We start from the raw sequence: 18898 nt of genomic DNA on the forward strand, positions 1-18898 counted from the left end.
AGTTTTAGTTTCTATTTCAATTAATGTTTGGACAAGTATAAAATATGTTTGCTTTAGGTTTTGAATATTATTGATTTTTTCAGAGTACTATTAAGGCAAAATTGCTTCTAAAATAAAACAATGTATGCAGAATAGTAGAAAGAGTAAAAAACGAAGAGGATGTACAACTTCTTTGTAACATGTCTAGTATAGTACAAAAAAGTAGGTTTATTATCAATAGGATTGTAACAAGTGTAGTAAAGATTATGTAAAGTAGTGTGGGGAGTCACCCGCTGCATATATATGGACTACCTGTACATCTAACATTGATACTTTATTTAGTCTTTTATACCTAACAATCTTATATTTCAAATATATTCTTAGTGTGTTTTTGTTTGTTTGTTATGTAGTTGCATTAGTTTTTGTGTCATCATCGACATTGATTGAAAAATATAGACACTAGTGTAACTCAATTATAATGTCACTATAGTATCTGGGTTAGAGTTAGATCGAAATACTATATGTTTTTGTATGTATATATATTGAATTAAACTTGACCTAAAACTTAATTAACGAGTACTTTAGTACACACTGAATAAAGGGCTCGAGGTATCAAATGGCAGAAACTGGTACCTCAGTATCCCAGGGTAGCAGCTATGGAGCAATTTGGTGTTTATCATGTGAACATTTTTCCCCTTTAGTGCAATATAACTGCTGAATGCTTACTCTCTCATTTTTTCTTTCCCTGCTATTGCCACCGACAACACCTATTGGTGGAACTAAGAAGCTATTTTCTTTTTCATTTGAGTGTGCAGCTCACTTTAATTTAGAACATTCATCAATTCATAGGTTTATGTGATAAAATATGAACTAAAAAAGAAAACTGACAGTGCAGAAGGTATAAAAAACTTAATCAGACATTCGAGGCTCTAAACCCTTATGGTCCTACCCGATTCCAATCCATTATATCCTGTTGTATGGTTTATACAAAAAAGATCAATGCACTCAAAATATATAAAAACTTCTCGAGCACAACCTCAACCCATAAAATAAAAAGACATTAGCATGAAAAATGGCAGCCCAATCACAAGGCTCTCATTTAAGGATGCATGAAGATAGTAGATATATATAACCTTATATCCAGAAGTAAATAAACTATTTCTAGGATTTGAACTCGTGAGCTCATCTCACTATTCCTCTCCTTTTTACACCTATATAAACCACCTTTAATTTTCAATATTCATTACAGTAGGAACCTAAGCCTGAGGAGGAAAGCATAATATGTCTTAAACAAGAGAGTGTACGGCCACTTTCACGTGTTAGAACTTCCAAACTTCACTCTGTTTTCATTTATTTATTTATAGATAAAGGAGCGTAAATTAGGAAAATAAATTGCTTAAATGTAAAGGCAGAACATGCCTCAACTGGTGTCACAAAACACTGTACTGATGAAAGACCATTCAAATGGAAACCTTTAAACTCATTGGTCGTACTAAATGAGTCAAACCTATCATTCTAGTGTAATTTTAAAAGAGAATATTAAGATCTGACAGAGACATCACTTATATCACACAGTTAGTTTTACAACATGTATTTATAAACCATACATATTAATGGTGAAAGTATGTATATGGGGTTACAGAATAGCAAATACAGTATAACCAACATGTTCATACAATTGGTTCAGCAGAAATTCAACCACGTGAAAAACTAGGAATGAAACACATATTAATAAGACTTACAGAGCCTAGATGCCCAATGTAATCAGATTTTGGCATCGGGAGATTCAGCATAAGAAATTGAAATCAGATCAGACCTAAACTTGTCATCCTCATCAGCTATTGGTATTGCAAACACATCAGTTGTTTTCTTGTATTCGGGCACAAATTCTGAATCCAGAACCTTGTCTGGTAAAGAGTTAGAGATAGCAATAAGTGACTCACGTGTCACCTCCTTGGATGCATTCTTGATTGGTAATTTGCTATCCATATAATTTACTGTCTTTTCCTGCACGTAAAACCCAACATTCATTTCAAAGATCATCCTAAGGATCAGAAATTTCTAGCAGAGACACATAATGGCACTGTTTCATTTCTTCCCATCCAATTACTATTATCATTCACCATTTGATTCATTCCTATTTACATTTACATTTGTTTGCATAGCTGAGAAACTCAGCTTTGATTTAACATGTACTTTTTAATATCACTCCCATATATAAAGCAGAAATCATATCACTTTTTTCTCTATACTTACTAATTCTTGTTACAAACCAACAAATGCAACATCGATATCATAAATAGGTACAAAATGCATTCACATAGTGAAGTAAAATCATTAAATCAGCAAAACCCCTATACCAGTATTATTATAAGGAGAACTCAAACATGATGTAGTATGGCATGAAGTCACACTAAAATCTGAAAAGTAGGAGCAAATGTTGAAAGGCATATAGCCAAATCCATATCTACCTTTTCCTTAAAATATATCCAGAATCAGAAAAGCCACAGAAAAACATGATTAGATCAACATATTTATAAACCCAGCATTCAAAAATAGCTGCAGGGGCATACTCCAAAAGCATTAGTATGACATGATCAGCCCAAACAAGTAGTAGCCATAGGTTGAAGATTAAGTGTAACTATCCAATGGTAAATTAACAGCTCCATACATATGGTGAAATATAATATATAGTACTAATTTTAGTCTAAGTAGAAAGGGCTTGAGTCTTCTAAATATATAGTCTTGCGTTTGATCCCAAAATTGATGTATCTACAACAACATCAAGCCATAATTTTGGGTTCGGTTACAAGAATCAAATGACGCCATAATTTTGTATAAAATCATGATCATTCACAAAGTTTATTCAAAGTGGCCTGCTTAGGTGTTTAACCTAGAAGATAAGTCTCACCCACCTAATTTTAAATCAATCAACAACTTTTAATATTTACAAATATTTGTTAGCGCTTAAATTAATGATAAAATAAAAAACAAAATCAAACCACACTGATTTTGATTGAGCGGGATCATCGCAACCGATGTAACTGGCATGCAACTAGGATTTAGAATTGGTAGAGTAACCCTGAAATTTGGTGGCTAATAGCAGCGGGAACATGTGGTGAATCAGATACAACATATGCGGAAATTGTTAAAGACAAGGCAACGAAACAAGGAAGAAAGGGTCAAAGATGTGATAAAATAATGATAAGTGTTACTAAAAATAGATAGACAACAAAATATTGAGGTGGAAACGGAACATGGTGTAGTTAGGTACAATACCTTTTTCGAAAGCTCTTGAGATTCAGTTACGCGTTTTCACTCTTTAACCTTCTCCTCCACCTCAACTTAAAGCTCCTCATCTTTACAATATAACTACGGTTTTGCCACCATATTTTATAAAATTATTATTAATATTAATATAAATTGCATTCTAGGCTTCTAGCTCCACGAAGTTTGACCTGGGCTGAAAATTAGTATTGACATGGTTGGGTTCAATGTCTTTATTGTGTTCTTTTTTAATTGGGCTGAGGCCTTCTCTTTTTTGTTCTTGTTTCTCTTGTTATCTTGCTATTATCAATACACTTAATTAGTTATTTTGCTTCATGTTTATACTATATTGCAATGGCCATTGTGTTAATGGTAATGTGACAAGATATATATAATGAAAGAAAATTTAATGATAATTTAAACCAAGTTTTTTTGGCATTTTAACATTTTTTATAACACAAACTACTTAGATTTCAATGACAGCAAGATTAGCAAATATTGGAACCCAACAACAAATAAAGTCAAGGAAAAAACGAAAGAAAGAAAAGGGCCACCAGAAGATTATACATTTATGGGTAAAGGAATCACCTCATTTGTTAGAGTTGTATGAGACCGGAAGTGTGAATATTCCAGATTTAAATCCTCGAAATACTCTATCCTCTCCTTGAGAAAAATTCATGAAGGAATTAACACAATGACACATGCCCCTATTTCCCCGCCATCCTCTTTTTCTCACACAAATTTGAGATCCTTTATGGGTTTTCTTTCATCATGTACGACAAGGTAGCGATAATATATTCAATGGTACTCAGTATAGACAAAATAATGGGAAAGGTAATAAAGTTATAAGGGAGGAAACAGATATTACTCACAAGGGTGGCTGCTACACATAAAAAATGTTGGGTGATCCTTTATACAACTTTGCCCTCCTAATTATAATGCAATTCTATGCCGCAATGAAATTTCATATCAAATCTAATTCATGAAATGGTTTCATAAACAAGATCAACATGATTTCTCTGTCAGCCCAGAAAAAAATCAGCATGCCAACTATAAATGGATAGTAGAATAACTTTATGGAGGCTATAGCAATTCCTCATTAATTAAAACCACTATTAACGTTATGAAAATCCCTACACTATCCATCTTTGGTGTTTCACAAATGCATCTCTATGACTCCAAATAAATAGTCACAATGGAGCACCCACAATAATAATCCACACTAAGTTTCTGACCTAGAAACACCCTTCAAAGATTTTTATCCATGAACACTATGAACTTGGATGTGATGGGTGGACGGACTCCTCACGCCATATTCGTTGTGCTCCACTTTGGACAAGAGTAACATGCTGACCCTCATGTAAATGACCCTCACTCTGAAGCATTGAGAATTTTCAGCAACATTTACAAGAAAAGGAACATGTGTGCAAGTGTTGGAGATATTACTCACCAATAGTAGCTGGAGGGCTCTAGAAAAGGTCTCCACTGCATCATTTGAGAATTGCACGTATATGGCACAACACCATCATGAAGTGCCAACCTCTGCTTAATCCTTTAACTTTTAATAATGAAAACATATTAGATATTAAGTTGTGGATGCAAAAGAATGTTGGCCTAAGCACCTATATACCACCCTTCAAAAATTAGATAGCAGAAAACATAAAAAGTCACTGCCTTTTTTGGGTGGCATTCAGACCCACCAAGATCCAATTCATTTTCTCCCCATTTTCTTCACACAAAAAATTGGGGTGGGGGTTGCTGTTGGATATATGTTCTGTAATCTAAGTAAGATAACTTCCAGCAATACCTCAGATGCTTTAGCTAGGTATATACAACAACATTATTATTAAAAGGAGGCATTCTTTGATGATAGAAGAAAATTTAACACAGCAGGATTCCTGGAATTGAACCAGACTGATCTCAGGCACGAAAAACAAAATTCATGTTAGAAGACTAAATTCAATAGAACATTTTTTATTCTTGTGAGTAAGAAATAAGATTGAATTATTGTAAAGCATCACTTGCTTTGGTAACCAGTAGTACCATTGTAGAGTAATTACGAGTCCACTGCAGAATCAATTTGCCTACTAATAGTTGACAGGAAATCCCACTTCTTTATATTTTACTATTTACCAAATACAGCACCAAAAGAAAGAAATTACCACCAAAACATAATTTGCTTCAACTACATATTGATGAAACCAAAAGCACCTGAGAAGATTCTTGTACCATAAAGTTCGGTTAGATAGTGTACAAAGAAACAACAAACAGGACAAGAAAACATGTTAACCAAAACACGAAACTGGTGTTGATCATAATTACTATTTTGCTCAATACTTCAACTCTGAGAGGGTGATGATCTTGTTCAGCTTGTTCATGACTATGACGACATGGAGGTAGCACTTTACAAAGATCCTCCTCTGGAGGACTCGTGTCTTCGCTTACACTTCCATGATTGCTTTGTCATGGTAACCTTACTGCATTTTCTCTCTTTCCTTTTAAGTGTTACAGCATATATGAGCCAAGAATCATTTATAATTTATAATGATTCATGCAACCCTTCTGGGTTTCTAGGATGGAGTTGATCCTAATTATTCCAACATAGCATGAAGGGTCAGATACCATACAAAATTCAGTTAATGAATAAAAACTTCATATAGCTTTACAATCAGATTTACCAAACACTTCATCCAATATAAAGATTATGAAATATGAATATAGAAGTCATATTGTCATTGTAATTGGGCTTATCAAGTCTAAAACATACCATTCCGGTTAGGGGATTAAGGGACATCATATACAGATCATCTACTTCACATTTATGCATATACAATCTCAAGCATATCATTCTGATTTCACATAGACAATTCATTCATGATTCATACTGCAACTGCAAGTATAATGGACATCGAAGCAAACTAGGGTCAGGTATACCATCCGATTTCATATTATAATAATTGAATTTAGCAATCACATAGTCTTAACTACATCAGATATTGTTATGAATGAATAATCAAGAATTTAGGGACATTTAGGCAAAATCCATACCATCTGCTTTCACATTGTGAATATATCATCAGGGCCTATTCAGGGACATCATGGTTGAACCATACCATCTCAATTTAAAAATATGAATAAAACAATTCATATCCCAATTGAATTTAATTAACCAAAGGCTCAATTTTATTTTTCCAGCATCCTGATGTTACATTATGAATAAAGAATTCATAATTCATATTGAAATTTCGTATAAAGCCTTCCAACAAATTAGGGTATTATTCAGACTTACAAATTCTAAGCAACTACAATTCGTCTTACAAGCACTGCGCAGTTTCCATAGCCCAAACCAAACTCTTGGAGTTGTAAAGCAATTAAAATTCCGGTTCATTGAGATCAAACATTCTTGAATAATCAAGATTGAGATAAAGAAAATCTCATTATCACCACAAATGAAAGAAATTGTTGCCAAAACATAGACTTCTGGACAATGATCATAAAGAAATTCAAAGATTGAAAATCAAGAAGCACATGCCACTGATAAGGATTCAGTAGTTCAAGAAACAAAAACAAAAAAGAACTTTCCTACATCGTAGTTCAAGAAAAATGTAATTACCATGATAAATGAAAGAATTTGTCTCAAGAAAAATCTAGGTTTTTGAAACTGATTTTGATTAGCAGCTTAAGAAAGACGCCACTTTTCTTAAATCGATTCTAAATAAAATCAATGGAGTGATCTTCTTTAATCTTTACACTGTAAATAGCAAATGAGGCAACTAGGAAATGTAACAACTCAGTGATCTTCTTTAATCTTTATAGAAAAAGTTGGAAAAGACACAGAAATCAATCTCTCTCTCTCGCTCTCGCTCTCTCTCTCTCGCTCTCTTTCTCTCGCTCTCTCTCTCTAAGAAAGAAATTACCACCAAAACATAATTTGCTTCAACTACATATTGATGAAACCAAAAGCACCTGAGAAGATTCTTGTACCATAAAGTTCGGTTAGATAGTGTACAAAGAAACAACAAACAGGACAAGAAAACATGTTAACCAAAACACGAAACTGGTGTTGATCATAATTACTATTTTGCTCAATACTTCAACTCTGAGAGGGTGATGATCTTGTTCAGCTTGTTCATGACTATGACGACATGGAGGTAGCACTTTACAAAGATCCTCCTCTGGAGGACTCGTGTCTTCGCTTACACTTCCATGATTGCTTTGTCATGGTAACCTTACTGCATTTTCTCTCTTTCCTTTTAAGTGTTACAGCATATATGAGCCAAGAATCATTTATAATTTATAATGATTCATGCAACCCTTCTGGGTTTCTAGGATGGAGTTGATCCTAATTATTCCAACATAGCATGAAGGGTCAGATACCATACAAAATTCAGTTAATGAATAAAAACTTCATATAGCTTTACAATCAGATTTACCAAACACTTCATCCAATATAAAGATTATGAAATATGAATATAGAAGTCATATTGTCATTGTAATTGGGCTTATCAAGTCTAAAACATACCATTCCGGTTAGGGGATTAAGGGACATCATATACAGATCATCTACTTCACATTTATGCATATACAATCTCAAGCATATCATTCTGATTTCACATAGACAATTCATTCATGATTCATACTGCAACTGCAAGTATAATGGACATCGAAGCAAACTAGGGTCAGGTATACCATCCGATTTCATATTATAATAATTGAATTTAGCAATCACATAGTCTTAACTACATCAGATATTGTTATGAATGAATAATCAAGAATTTAGGGACATTTAGGCAAAATCCATACCATCTGCTTTCACATTGTGAATATATCATCAGGGCCTATTCAGGGACATCATGGTTGAACCATACCATCTCAATTTACAAATATGAATAAAACAATTCATATCGCAATTCACTTTAAATTAACCAAAGGCTCAATTTTATTTTCCCAGCATCCTGATGTTACATTATGAATAAAGAATTCATAATTCATATTGAAATTTCGTATAAAGCCTTCCAACAAATTAGGGTATTATTCAGACTTACAAATTCTAAGCAACTACAATTCGTCTTACAAGCACTGCGCAGTTTCCATAGCCCAAACCAAACTCTTGGAGTTGTAAAGCAATTAAAATTCCGGTTCATTGAGATCAAACATTCTTGAATAATCAAGATTGAGATAAAGAAAATCTCATTATCACCACAAATGAAAGAAATTGTTGCCAAAACATAGACTTCTGGACAATGATCATAAAGAAATTCAAAGATTGAAAATCAAGAAGCACATGCCACTGATAAGGATTCAGTAGTTCAAGAAACAAAAACAAAAAAGAACTTTCCTACATCGTAGTTCAAGAAAAATGTAATTACCATGATAAATGAAAGAATTTGTCTCAAGAAAAATCTAGGTTTTTGAAACTGATTTTGATTAGCAGCTTAAGAAAGACGCCACTTTTCTTAAATCGATTCTAAATAAAATCAATGGAGTGATCTTCTTTAATCTTTACACTGTAAATAGCAAATGAGGCAACTAGGAAATGTAACAACTCAGTGATCTTCTTTAATCTTTATAGAAAAAGTTGGAAAAGACACAGAAATCAATCTCTCTCTCTCGCTCTCGCTCTCTCTCTCTCGCTCTCTTTCTCTCGCTCTCTCTCTCTCTCTCTCTCTCTCTCTCTCTCTCTCTCTCTCTCTCTCGCTATATCCTGAGAGTTTCAACGGAACCATCGCAAGAGCTAAGAAGCATGTCCGTTTATGGAAAACAATAGTGGTATTTATAACGGGCAATGTTCAAAGTTCAAGCGTAAAAGTGAAGCAGTATTTGGGCCTCCATTAAATGGGCCTCAATGAACGATCATACAAGCCCATTTACAATTACATTTTTCTAATCCACATTAGTAATTATTAATTTGTATCCATATTATTATTAATTATTTGTTATTATCTAATCCAATACTTCCCAAATCAAAAAATATAAAGAATAATACTCAAACTTAACGTCATTTTTGAAATATATTTCATATTTTTTTTATGCATAGTAATTTAAAATATGTATCATATCATGCATCATTCTATTTTTTGTGGTTAGAAAATATATGTAATATTTTGATGTTTTAATTTTTTATGACAAATAAAAAGATAGTGGCAAATTGAGTGTTATAGACTTTATAGAAATGTAATTCATTTATTTTAAGGGTAAGTTTAGAAACTTATTTCACATTTTAACTATAAATTCTAGAGAAATCGAATGATTTAGATTTACTCACTAATTCAAACTACTGAATTTCATTAATATTAAATATGAACCAAACTAAGTTGAAAAAATAAATTTGACTATGAATCAATTCAAAACATATTTTCCTCATCAAATTTAGATCGGATTCGAAAAGATACCCACAATTTGGATGTGTTTCCTCCCTAAAAACAAGTATGATGCCAAATATATCAATAACACGTCGTATATTGTTCAATGACATCACACAATTTACAATACGGGTTGGGATTGTATTGTTTAGCAATAATTATAAGCCACTTATCAATCTCAGTTTTAAAATTTCTTAAGGAGTATTTGATTGGGTTCATCTTCTAAATTGAGAGCCTGAATGAATATTATTTTTAACGTTTATTACATGATTTTATCTTCATCAAAATATATGAAATTCTTACATCATTCAATCATTTATAAGATACTGTGTATAATCTAATATCGTTTAGTTTGTTCACTAATAAAAATTACAATCTATTACTATAATATTGATTGCAATCACGAGTTAATATTTAGATTTGTAATAGTGATATGTTGTCACTTGAGTGGAAATCAGATTATGATATTGGGATTCAAAAAGAAAAATAGAAGAGTGTATAAAATGTATATTTTGATTGTAATAATTGAATAAAAAAATGATATAAAAAAGTGTTGTTTATATACAATGTCTTATAAAGTAAGCAATACAACTGACCTTACTAACTCTCTAACAAACTAATAAACACATGTTATAAAACAATTTTAACATGTATTAACTATGTAGAATGTGTCAATTACAAAAATGATTCAACCAACACTAAACTTAAGTTTCTAACCAGTTAATCGATTAACTATAGTATTAATCAATTAACACTTACTTAATTAATCAATTAACACTTACCTAACAAATCGATTAACTATATAGTTAATTGATTAATGTTATTTTTCTCCTGCTTTTTCCCATATGTGATTATACAAAACTATGCTATCTTCAACAGACAATAAACTCCTTTGGATTTCAATGACAGCAAGATTAGCAAATATTGGAACCCAAAAACAAAAATGTAAAGAACAAAACGATAGAAAGAAAAGGGCCATGAGGTGATTATACCTTTATAGGTAAAGGAATCAAGTCAATTGTTAGAGTTTTATGAGACCTGAAGTGTGAATATTCAGATTTAATACTCTCTCTTCTCCATCAGAGAGGCCTAATTTACATGTTGGGTGATCCTGTACACAACCTTGCCCACCTAACTAGAATGCAATTCTATGCCACAATGAAATTTCATATCAAATCTAATTTATTCATGCAATGGTTTCATAAACAGCAAAAGATCAACATGATTTCTCTCTCAGCCCAGAAAAAAAAAATCAGGGTGACAACTATAATAGGATAGTAAAATAACTTTATGGAGGCTATAGTAATTCCTCAATAATTGAAACCACTATCCAGCTTTGGTGTTTCTCAAATGCATATCTATGACTCCAAATAAATAGTTACAATGGAACACCCACAAAAATATTGCATACTCTGAGTCTCTGAACCCTTCAAAGATTTTTATGCATGAACCTTACGAACTTGGATGTGGTGGGTGGATTCCTGGCGCCATATTCGTTGTGCTCCACTTTGGACAAGAGTAACATGCTGCTGACCCTCAAGTAAATGACCCTCACTCTGAAGCATTGAGAATTTTCAGCAACATTTACTAGAAAATCCATCAAGAAAAGGAAGATAGTGTTGGAGATATTACTCACCAATAGTAGCTGGAGGGCTCTAGTAAAGGTCTCCTCTGCATCATTTGAGAATTGCATGTATATGGGCACAACACCATGATAAAGTGCCAACCTCTGCTTAATCCTTTCTCTGTCAATAATGAAAACATATTAGATTAATTAAGTTGCCGATCGAAAAGAGTGATGGCTTAAGCACCTATATACCACCCTTCAAAAATTAGATAGCAGAAAACATAAAAAGTCCCTGCCTTTTTTGGGTGGCATTCAGACCCACTAAGATCCAATTTATTTTCTCCCCATTTTCTTCCAAAAAACAATTGGGGTGGGTATTGGATATATGTTCTGTAATCTAAGTAAGATAACGTCCAGCAATACCACAGATGCTAGGTATATAGAATAATATTCTTATTAAAAGGAGGCATGCTTTGATCATAGAATGAAATTTAACACAGCAAGATTCCTGGAATTGAATCAGACTGATCTAAGGCACGAAAAACAAAATTCATGTTTGGAAAAGAAAAAAAATAACATCCCAATTCCTGAAGTATTACTCTTATTTAATCATAGACCAAGAATATGGCATGCTAACTGTTATTAATTGGATAATCTGTAAGATACTTGAAAATGGGAACATGGAAAAAGAGATGCTTGATTTTGTCTAGATAGGAAGCCCAGAAAATTCACTATTTACTTTGAAAATCATTAGTAAGCACTACTGCTCCTGAAAAAAATAGCAAGAACGAGACAAAGGTACAGAGGAAGTTCATCAACATGGGTTCAATATCCTTGGTTAGAGCATATTAGGTGTACATGCTGTACCTAATTAAAACCAATACCATACAGAATAATAAAATAAACACATACTGCTAATACTTACTCATTTGTGAATGCAAAGATTGTTGAGTAAGGTCTATAATGGCTCAAATGAATGGCCATGGATCCTGTTTGGGTGAAAACAATAATAGGAGTATTGAGAGTGTTAGACATAGTAGTTGCATGGAAAGCGAACATATCTCCCATATGGTTCTGTAAAAAAACCCAAATTGATTAGAATTAAGGATCGTATCTATAGACTATAGCAATTAATCCTGCAGCACATATAAAATGAAACTCCGAAACTGCATATGTAAGTTACAAGAACACTTATTTATGAATTGAGCACATACTCTATGAGAACTAGATTGATTTGGAGAAGCATCACAACTTGGAATACTGATTTCAGTTCTTTGAGCCACCGTATGCATAACCTTAACAGCTTTCAATGGATATCTAAAATATTGGAAAAGAAGTACATCAAATGCAAAATACATCAACATGAGACAAGACAAAAGGTTAAACAATCTTAGCATACAAAAATGAAAGATGACCTAATGCATGAGGCTCCTATCTAATAGGGTTTGATGAGGGTACATGTCTACATCCTTACCCCGCAAACAGAGAGATGTTTATAGCTCCAATGAAAAAATTGAATGACATTCATGTTTAGATGGAAAGCAGTTTTGTAGTAATTGAAATAATCTACATACACATAATATTGGTGACAAATTACGGTTTTGTGGCTATTATAGCCTTTTTCACTTTCTAAAACAATACTTAACCTTTTCTTTTATTATCTAACTTTCATAATGAATGGAAATGTCTACCTGAAAGCATTGCAGTCCAAAAATTAGATAAATCTTCTAATCAAGAACCACCAAAAACCATTTTATTAATGCAAGGTACAAAAAATAGATAACTTTCAAATATATCAAATCAATGTAAGTATTTTGCTGGACATGCAGAGAGTTTCTCAAGCTTTGCTCAGATGACAAGGCTCCCTTTCTATGTTTTTTTAATTGCATTTTTTCATTACCCCTATAAGAGGAATCTTATCCCCAAAAAAAGGTTAGTATTTCTTTTACATTACAAATGGTAAAAATGATCTGCTAATAAAAAATAAAATGTAATAACCACTAAGGAACATCAAACTCACTTTCCATGTGCAGTTTCTCCTGAAAGCATGATAGCATCAGCACCTTCTCTTACTGCAATTGCAATGTCCGAGACTTCTGCCCTTGTTGGTGTAGGATGATCAATCATGCTTTCCAGCATATTTGTTGCCACAATAACCGGCTTCTGCATACTGCGACATCTTCTAATGATGTCCTCCTGTTTGATTAGAAAAACAGGAATGAACTACATAGAACACAGTACCATTTCCAAAATATTAACGAAAAGAGAAATATAATCACTCCAGTAATGTTTAAGGACATTGATAATATGGGAAATATATCATTTGGCTTGATATAGAAAACTATTAAAACAGAGAACAAGAACTAACAATGCTGCATGAGAGAAGGTAAAGTAAAACAATTGAAACATTAGCTTGAAAGGAATATATGTCATCGTCTAAGAGTTAGAGCATTCGGTTTGTGTAAGATTACATGGGTTCTACATATCACAATACTTATTTGGAACACTGAAGTCTAAAAAATCTAAGACATCTCCAATGAACTTCGGAAACAATTTTATGGTTTTGAAATTAAGAAAGCTGCTCTTTACACACATACATGGACATATATTTGAACCATCTGCTTAATAGGCTTGATATCACCCTTTACAAGGCAAGATAATACTTGAGAGAGGTTAAACTTGAGATCCGCTGCTTTCTAGAACATTATGACAAGAAGTAGTGAATAGTTCACAAGCAGCAAGAGAAGAGCTTTCCTCAAAATTGATTGATGCACAATTGCACATGACTAAAGATATCAATGTGATCCTACAAAGTGTACTCGTGACGACTAATGAAATTGCTCTTATTTTATTAAATTTCCCAGTAACACTAAACATGCATCCCTAATTAGATGTACCAAAGACATAATTATGAAAATATTTTGTAGATTATCTCATGAAAGAACTTGTACACATCTCACCAACTTTGAACAAAATGACATAATATCATCTTATCTGAGCATCATATTACCTGCAATAAAGGAACTTCCTCTATTGGAAGCTCAGCTCCAAGGTCCCCGCGAGCAACCATGGCCTGCGAAACAAATAAAACTCTCACAATGAAACTGGATGCTACACGACAGATAAAATTCATACTTTGACCGATAATATTGCTTAATTTTCAATGCCTTTATTCAAATCGACTATAAGGGTGTTGGAGAACTTATCAGTGGGATCAAATCATCACACAGACCAAACCTGATGGTAAAATCAGTTGTAAGTCTGAAGTTTTCAGTTTTCACAACAGCTTAGTTAAAAGATGTGCAACAATTTTTGTTTTTTATTTTGGCATTTGTCAAACAAATTAATTTTCTAAAATGTACTAACAGAAAATGTGTGTCTGTCTAAGGGTATCTGTAAGGTAACCTTTAAACATTAAACAGGAAATCATGTTATTATACTTTCCAAAAGTTAATAGAGAAATCTCCACTGTACCACTAACTAATATTTTGATATTGTAAATCAAAAGAAGAAAAATTATCAGCCAATATTGCAGGAACAAACAAGCACCATAATAAAAGCACCACTGGTTCATCATTTGTCCAGCCTCATCAACTTACTGTGAAAAACAGCATACTCGCTACTTAAATTTGTGCCTTAAACGAGCTAAAGATAATTTTTAAGACTTCTCAGTCAGAATCAATCATGAGATTATCTGGAAATGTTCCCTTTCAGGTTCATTTTTTAGTACTTGTTGCACACGAAATATAAGTAACGAAAGTATAGAACTGTTATTCATAGTAAATATCTATTCCTCCCATAAGTGAGTTCCTTTTCTTTTATGTGTAATAGTAACTACAATGAGAAAAAAATTATTCAAATTCTGCAGGCTAAAGAAATAAATGATCATCAATACTATACAAATTTCAGTCCTTTTAATGGGAAGGTATTAAAGATATGTAATATCCACACAAAAATAATCTGAGCAGTAAGAAACTAACCCCATCTGAAGCTGAAAGTATTGATTGAAGATTTTGTATGGAATCCGCACTTTCAATTTTTACAATCACTTTTATATCAGCACTGTGAGCTACATAAAGTGTTTAAATTAATTTAGTTCATAAATAGAAGCAATAATACCCCAAGAAAGAAGATACATGCACACAAAGATGCTAATGCCTAGAGACACAGTGGTAGAAAGAAAATAAACAGCTAGAAAAGTACTTTTCAGGTAGTCTTTCAACTCGTGAACCACTCTAGCATCCTTGACGAATGAGACAGCATAGAAGTCTACTTGATTGTCGACCCCAAACTTGATATCTTCCCAGTCCTTGTCTGAAAGTAGAAAAAATGGCAAATATGCATAAAATTGTGAAATATATTTGCATACTAAGAGTATCCCTCCAAGTGGAAGATTGAAACTTATTGCCTGTGTAATTGTCGCCAACGAATATAACAGAATTATACCAGTTATGGAAGGAAGAGTTGCACTTTTTCCACGAACATTTAAATGACGCCTAGATTTCAGTTCTCCACCATCGACCACTTCACATTTAACCAAGTCTTTTGTCTTCGACTTAACGGCAAGTGACATCATTCCACCTAAAACAACAACCACAAGACATTAAATTATTGTTTGTACTTAGTCAAACTAAGTGGTTATGCAACAATTTAATGAGTCCTAAGATATTGAACATAACATGACTATATCTTACTGGTAGTTCATGCAATGGTAGCAATCAACTACTAAAAATAAATGACAAGATTTTCACAAGCCAATATGGCAATCATGGAATTCGCAGCAAAACTGCATTATCACAAAGACAAAACAAGTATAGTTAAGATATCCCCAATATTCCAGAAAAAATCTATTAAATATCAAAAGACAGATCAAAAAAGACATTTATGTGTCTTCAGCTAAAAGCTAAAGTTTTAAGGAGATTTGGTTCATGACAACCTTATCCTAACAGTGGCTAACTACATACAAGCTGAATGTAAATATCAACCCATTTTTCTAAAATACCTGGACCACATATGCTAAGGTGCAGTAAAAAAACAAACACGAAAAAGAATTTGGGCAGAAAACAGTTGTCAGAGATGCGAGAATATATATTCCAATAGGACATTTATATCGTTCGGTCTCCTGAATACTTTTTAAAAAGAAAAGGGAAATTTGGACATATATTGTTCCAATTTTAACCTAAGCAAATCTATTTGCAGAATTGACAGATAGTGAATAACAGTATTTTTAACATACAAAGTTCAAGGTCCAATTCAAGTTGCAAATCATGCAAGAGGCAAGCATACTTACCATCAACGAGTAGTATGTCTCCGACCTCCACATCATTCACAAAATCGTCATAATTGACACTAACTGTGTCTTCTGTGCAGATACCTCTCCTAATGGTGAAATTGAATGCTTGTCCTTCTTTAAGTAAAATTGGTTGGGGTACATCCCCACTTCTAACCTCAGGGCCCTATGAAGAAAATCCATTCAAACAACTGTCTTAACTTCAAATCTAAATTGAAGTCATAAACTAGAACGACGGAGGATAAAAAAAAGGCAAATATGTTAGATGACAAATAATTACAAGACAACTACTCTCTTCTTTCCATAAGTGATGTGTAATGACTATTGAAAGAAGGATATGATGATTAACATTAACTTGGAAGAACCCTAGTCAGGAATTTTATGGTAAATTTTTTTAGCAATGCTATTTGGTACGACACATAAAAGGGTGACCCATCAGACAAGACTCTCACCCGATGGACTCTGGAAGATAAAGATAAGCAGTCTTACTCTTACCCAACTACCCGAGAGGATATTTCAAAGAATTTGAACCCAAGACTCTATGTCACACAAGGTAGCAACCTTACTATTATGCTAAGGCTATTTGGTGTCACATATATGTAGGAAATACCATTAATTGGTTAAAGGACCAATCACATTCTGATGCGGTAAAAACAATTTTGGACTACAGTGGACAACATAGCTTGTGGGTTCTCTTGTTTATCCTACATACCGAATTTTCCGTACTACGTGCGACTTGTCAGATTTGTCTTAAAGCAAGTTTGTAATATTAAGTTATTAATACAAACCATGCATCCAGGTGAACCGTATATCCATTAACAGTGGTGGACACATCACATTCACACAACTTCATCAAAAAGAAGTTCGGAGTTCGTACTATTTAGCAATTTCCTTATTTCCATTTTTGACCAAATATTCTTTCTCAGTTTCTCACAAGCACAGTCGTGACTTAAGAGACTAATTTGGGTCAGGGTGGTGTTTGATAAAGCCTTCCTCAAAATGGTGGTTTCCACAATTTGAATTCCTGACATTGCACGTAAAATTCACCTTGGGGATGGGGTCAACATTGAAATTGACTATTTATAGAACGAGAGAAAATGTTCTATTCGATACCAGTAGGAGAAAAATCCGACTCAGTTTTTTACAAAAATAGAGAAATCAGAACCGAGTCAATATGATACGGATAACCCCTCTTCTTGCGTTCTTGCGCCAAAGTTGAAAAAAACAAACATTAATAAGGCAGAGTTGCAAAAATGAAAATGGAAGGAATAAGAATGAAATTACTAGTACCTTGGTGTCAAGCATGATAGCTATAACCTTGTGTGGAAATTGAGCATTATATTCTTTAACAATATCAATAGTTTTCTGGTGGGAAGAGTGGTCCCCGTGTGACATATTTAAACGTGCCACATTCATTCCAGTTTCAGCCAGTTTCCAAATCATTTCACGTGAACTAGTAGATGGACCTATTGTACCTACAATCTTAGTTTTCCTACCTGCATCTGTCCCTTCCCGTTCAACACCATAATTACTAGACTCCAAGTCAAACGAAGAATCTTTCTTACCCTATCAAAAAAAGAAAACAGATACTAAGTTAGAGACTAAAACAACTCGGCTCAGTGCACGAGACTATCCACTAATTTTGTCGTCTTAGAAGTTATATGTATGCAACCTTACACACATGCGAAAAGATAGAGATTAAATTATGTAAAAATAATAAAGACAAAATTTGGAGTTTGTATGAGTTAGAACATATTCAATCTCTCTAACTTTTTTTTACCGGCAATCTCTTTAACTATAATGTTGAATAGTGAAAAATAAGATATAGTGAATTAATTTCGAGAATTAGTTGAAAGAAAAGGGACTTACAAAATGGGGAGAACCGTTTTGGGAGGTAATTGAGGTGATGATGGTCGACATGGTTATGGATTTTGATGGAGGATTAATAGAATAAGAAACAAGGTGTGATAGATACTTTGAAGAAGAGAGATCGGAGTTTAAGAAAGATATTGGAGAAGAAAGATGAATGGTTGTGAACGCCATGGTTGAAAAAAACTGAAGCTTTGGGAATGGGGAGAGAGACAAGACACGCAGAAGGTATAAGGAAGAGACAAGACACGCTGAATATGAAGATTTCACATACAAGAATAAAATAAATAGTCTTTGTTCAAGAACCAAGAATCGAGAATGATGTCTCTCATAAATAAATAAATAATATGCATTTAATATTTCAGTTTTTCTCTCTTTTAAATGTTAACATCTTGATCTATCAGGCCACTTGTTAATTTTTTTATGGATATTTAAAATTTCCACATGATATCTAAAAAAAATAAAAATTTAAGCTTCTACAATATAATTAATATAAAATAAAAATAATAAGAGTGAATATTCACTTACTTTGATAGTATATTTTTTAAATTTATTCTTCATCTA

At 33.0% G+C, this 18898-nt stretch overlaps 1 protein-coding gene and 1 long non-coding RNA gene across 4 annotated transcripts; both read right to left on the minus strand.

The window, feature by feature from the left end:
- On the minus strand, positions 1527-3372 carry LOC109348856. Its single transcript, XR_002107806.1, has 2 exons — positions 3259-3372; positions 1527-1986 (listed from the first exon to the last, which is right to left on the minus strand). It is a non-coding gene; the product is annotated as an uncharacterized LOC109348856 (long non-coding RNA).
- LOC109348858 (pyruvate kinase isozyme G, chloroplastic) lies at positions 4323-18579 on the minus strand. 3 transcript variants are annotated; one of them, XM_019589444.1, is made up of 13 exons: positions 18335-18579; positions 17756-18031; positions 16466-16631; positions 15622-15756; positions 15379-15489; positions 15156-15244; positions 14186-14248; positions 13196-13371; positions 12390-12492; positions 12101-12249; positions 11245-11353; positions 11060-11164; positions 4323-4516 (listed from the first exon to the last, which is right to left on the minus strand). In XM_019589444.1, exons 1-13 carry the CDS (start codon positions 18506-18508, stop codon positions 4505-4507), a joined length of 1668 nt encoding a protein of 555 aa, XP_019444989.1. In that variant the 5' UTR covers positions 18509-18579; the 3' UTR covers positions 4323-4504. The 3 variants fall into 3 exon arrangements, with proteins under 3 accessions (XP_019444989.1, XP_019444990.1, XP_019444991.1); XM_019589445.1 differs by lacking the exon at positions 11060-11164 and having other exon boundaries at positions 4323-4622; positions 18335-18578; XM_019589446.1 differs by lacking the exon at positions 4323-4516 and having other exon boundaries at positions 10933-11164; positions 17756-18001.

Source organism: Lupinus angustifolius, chromosome LG06 (assembly GCF_001865875.1).
Source record: "Lupinus angustifolius cultivar Tanjil chromosome LG06, LupAngTanjil_v1.0, whole genome shotgun sequence".
Taxonomy (NCBI): Eukaryota; Viridiplantae; Streptophyta; class Magnoliopsida; order Fabales; family Fabaceae; genus Lupinus; species Lupinus angustifolius.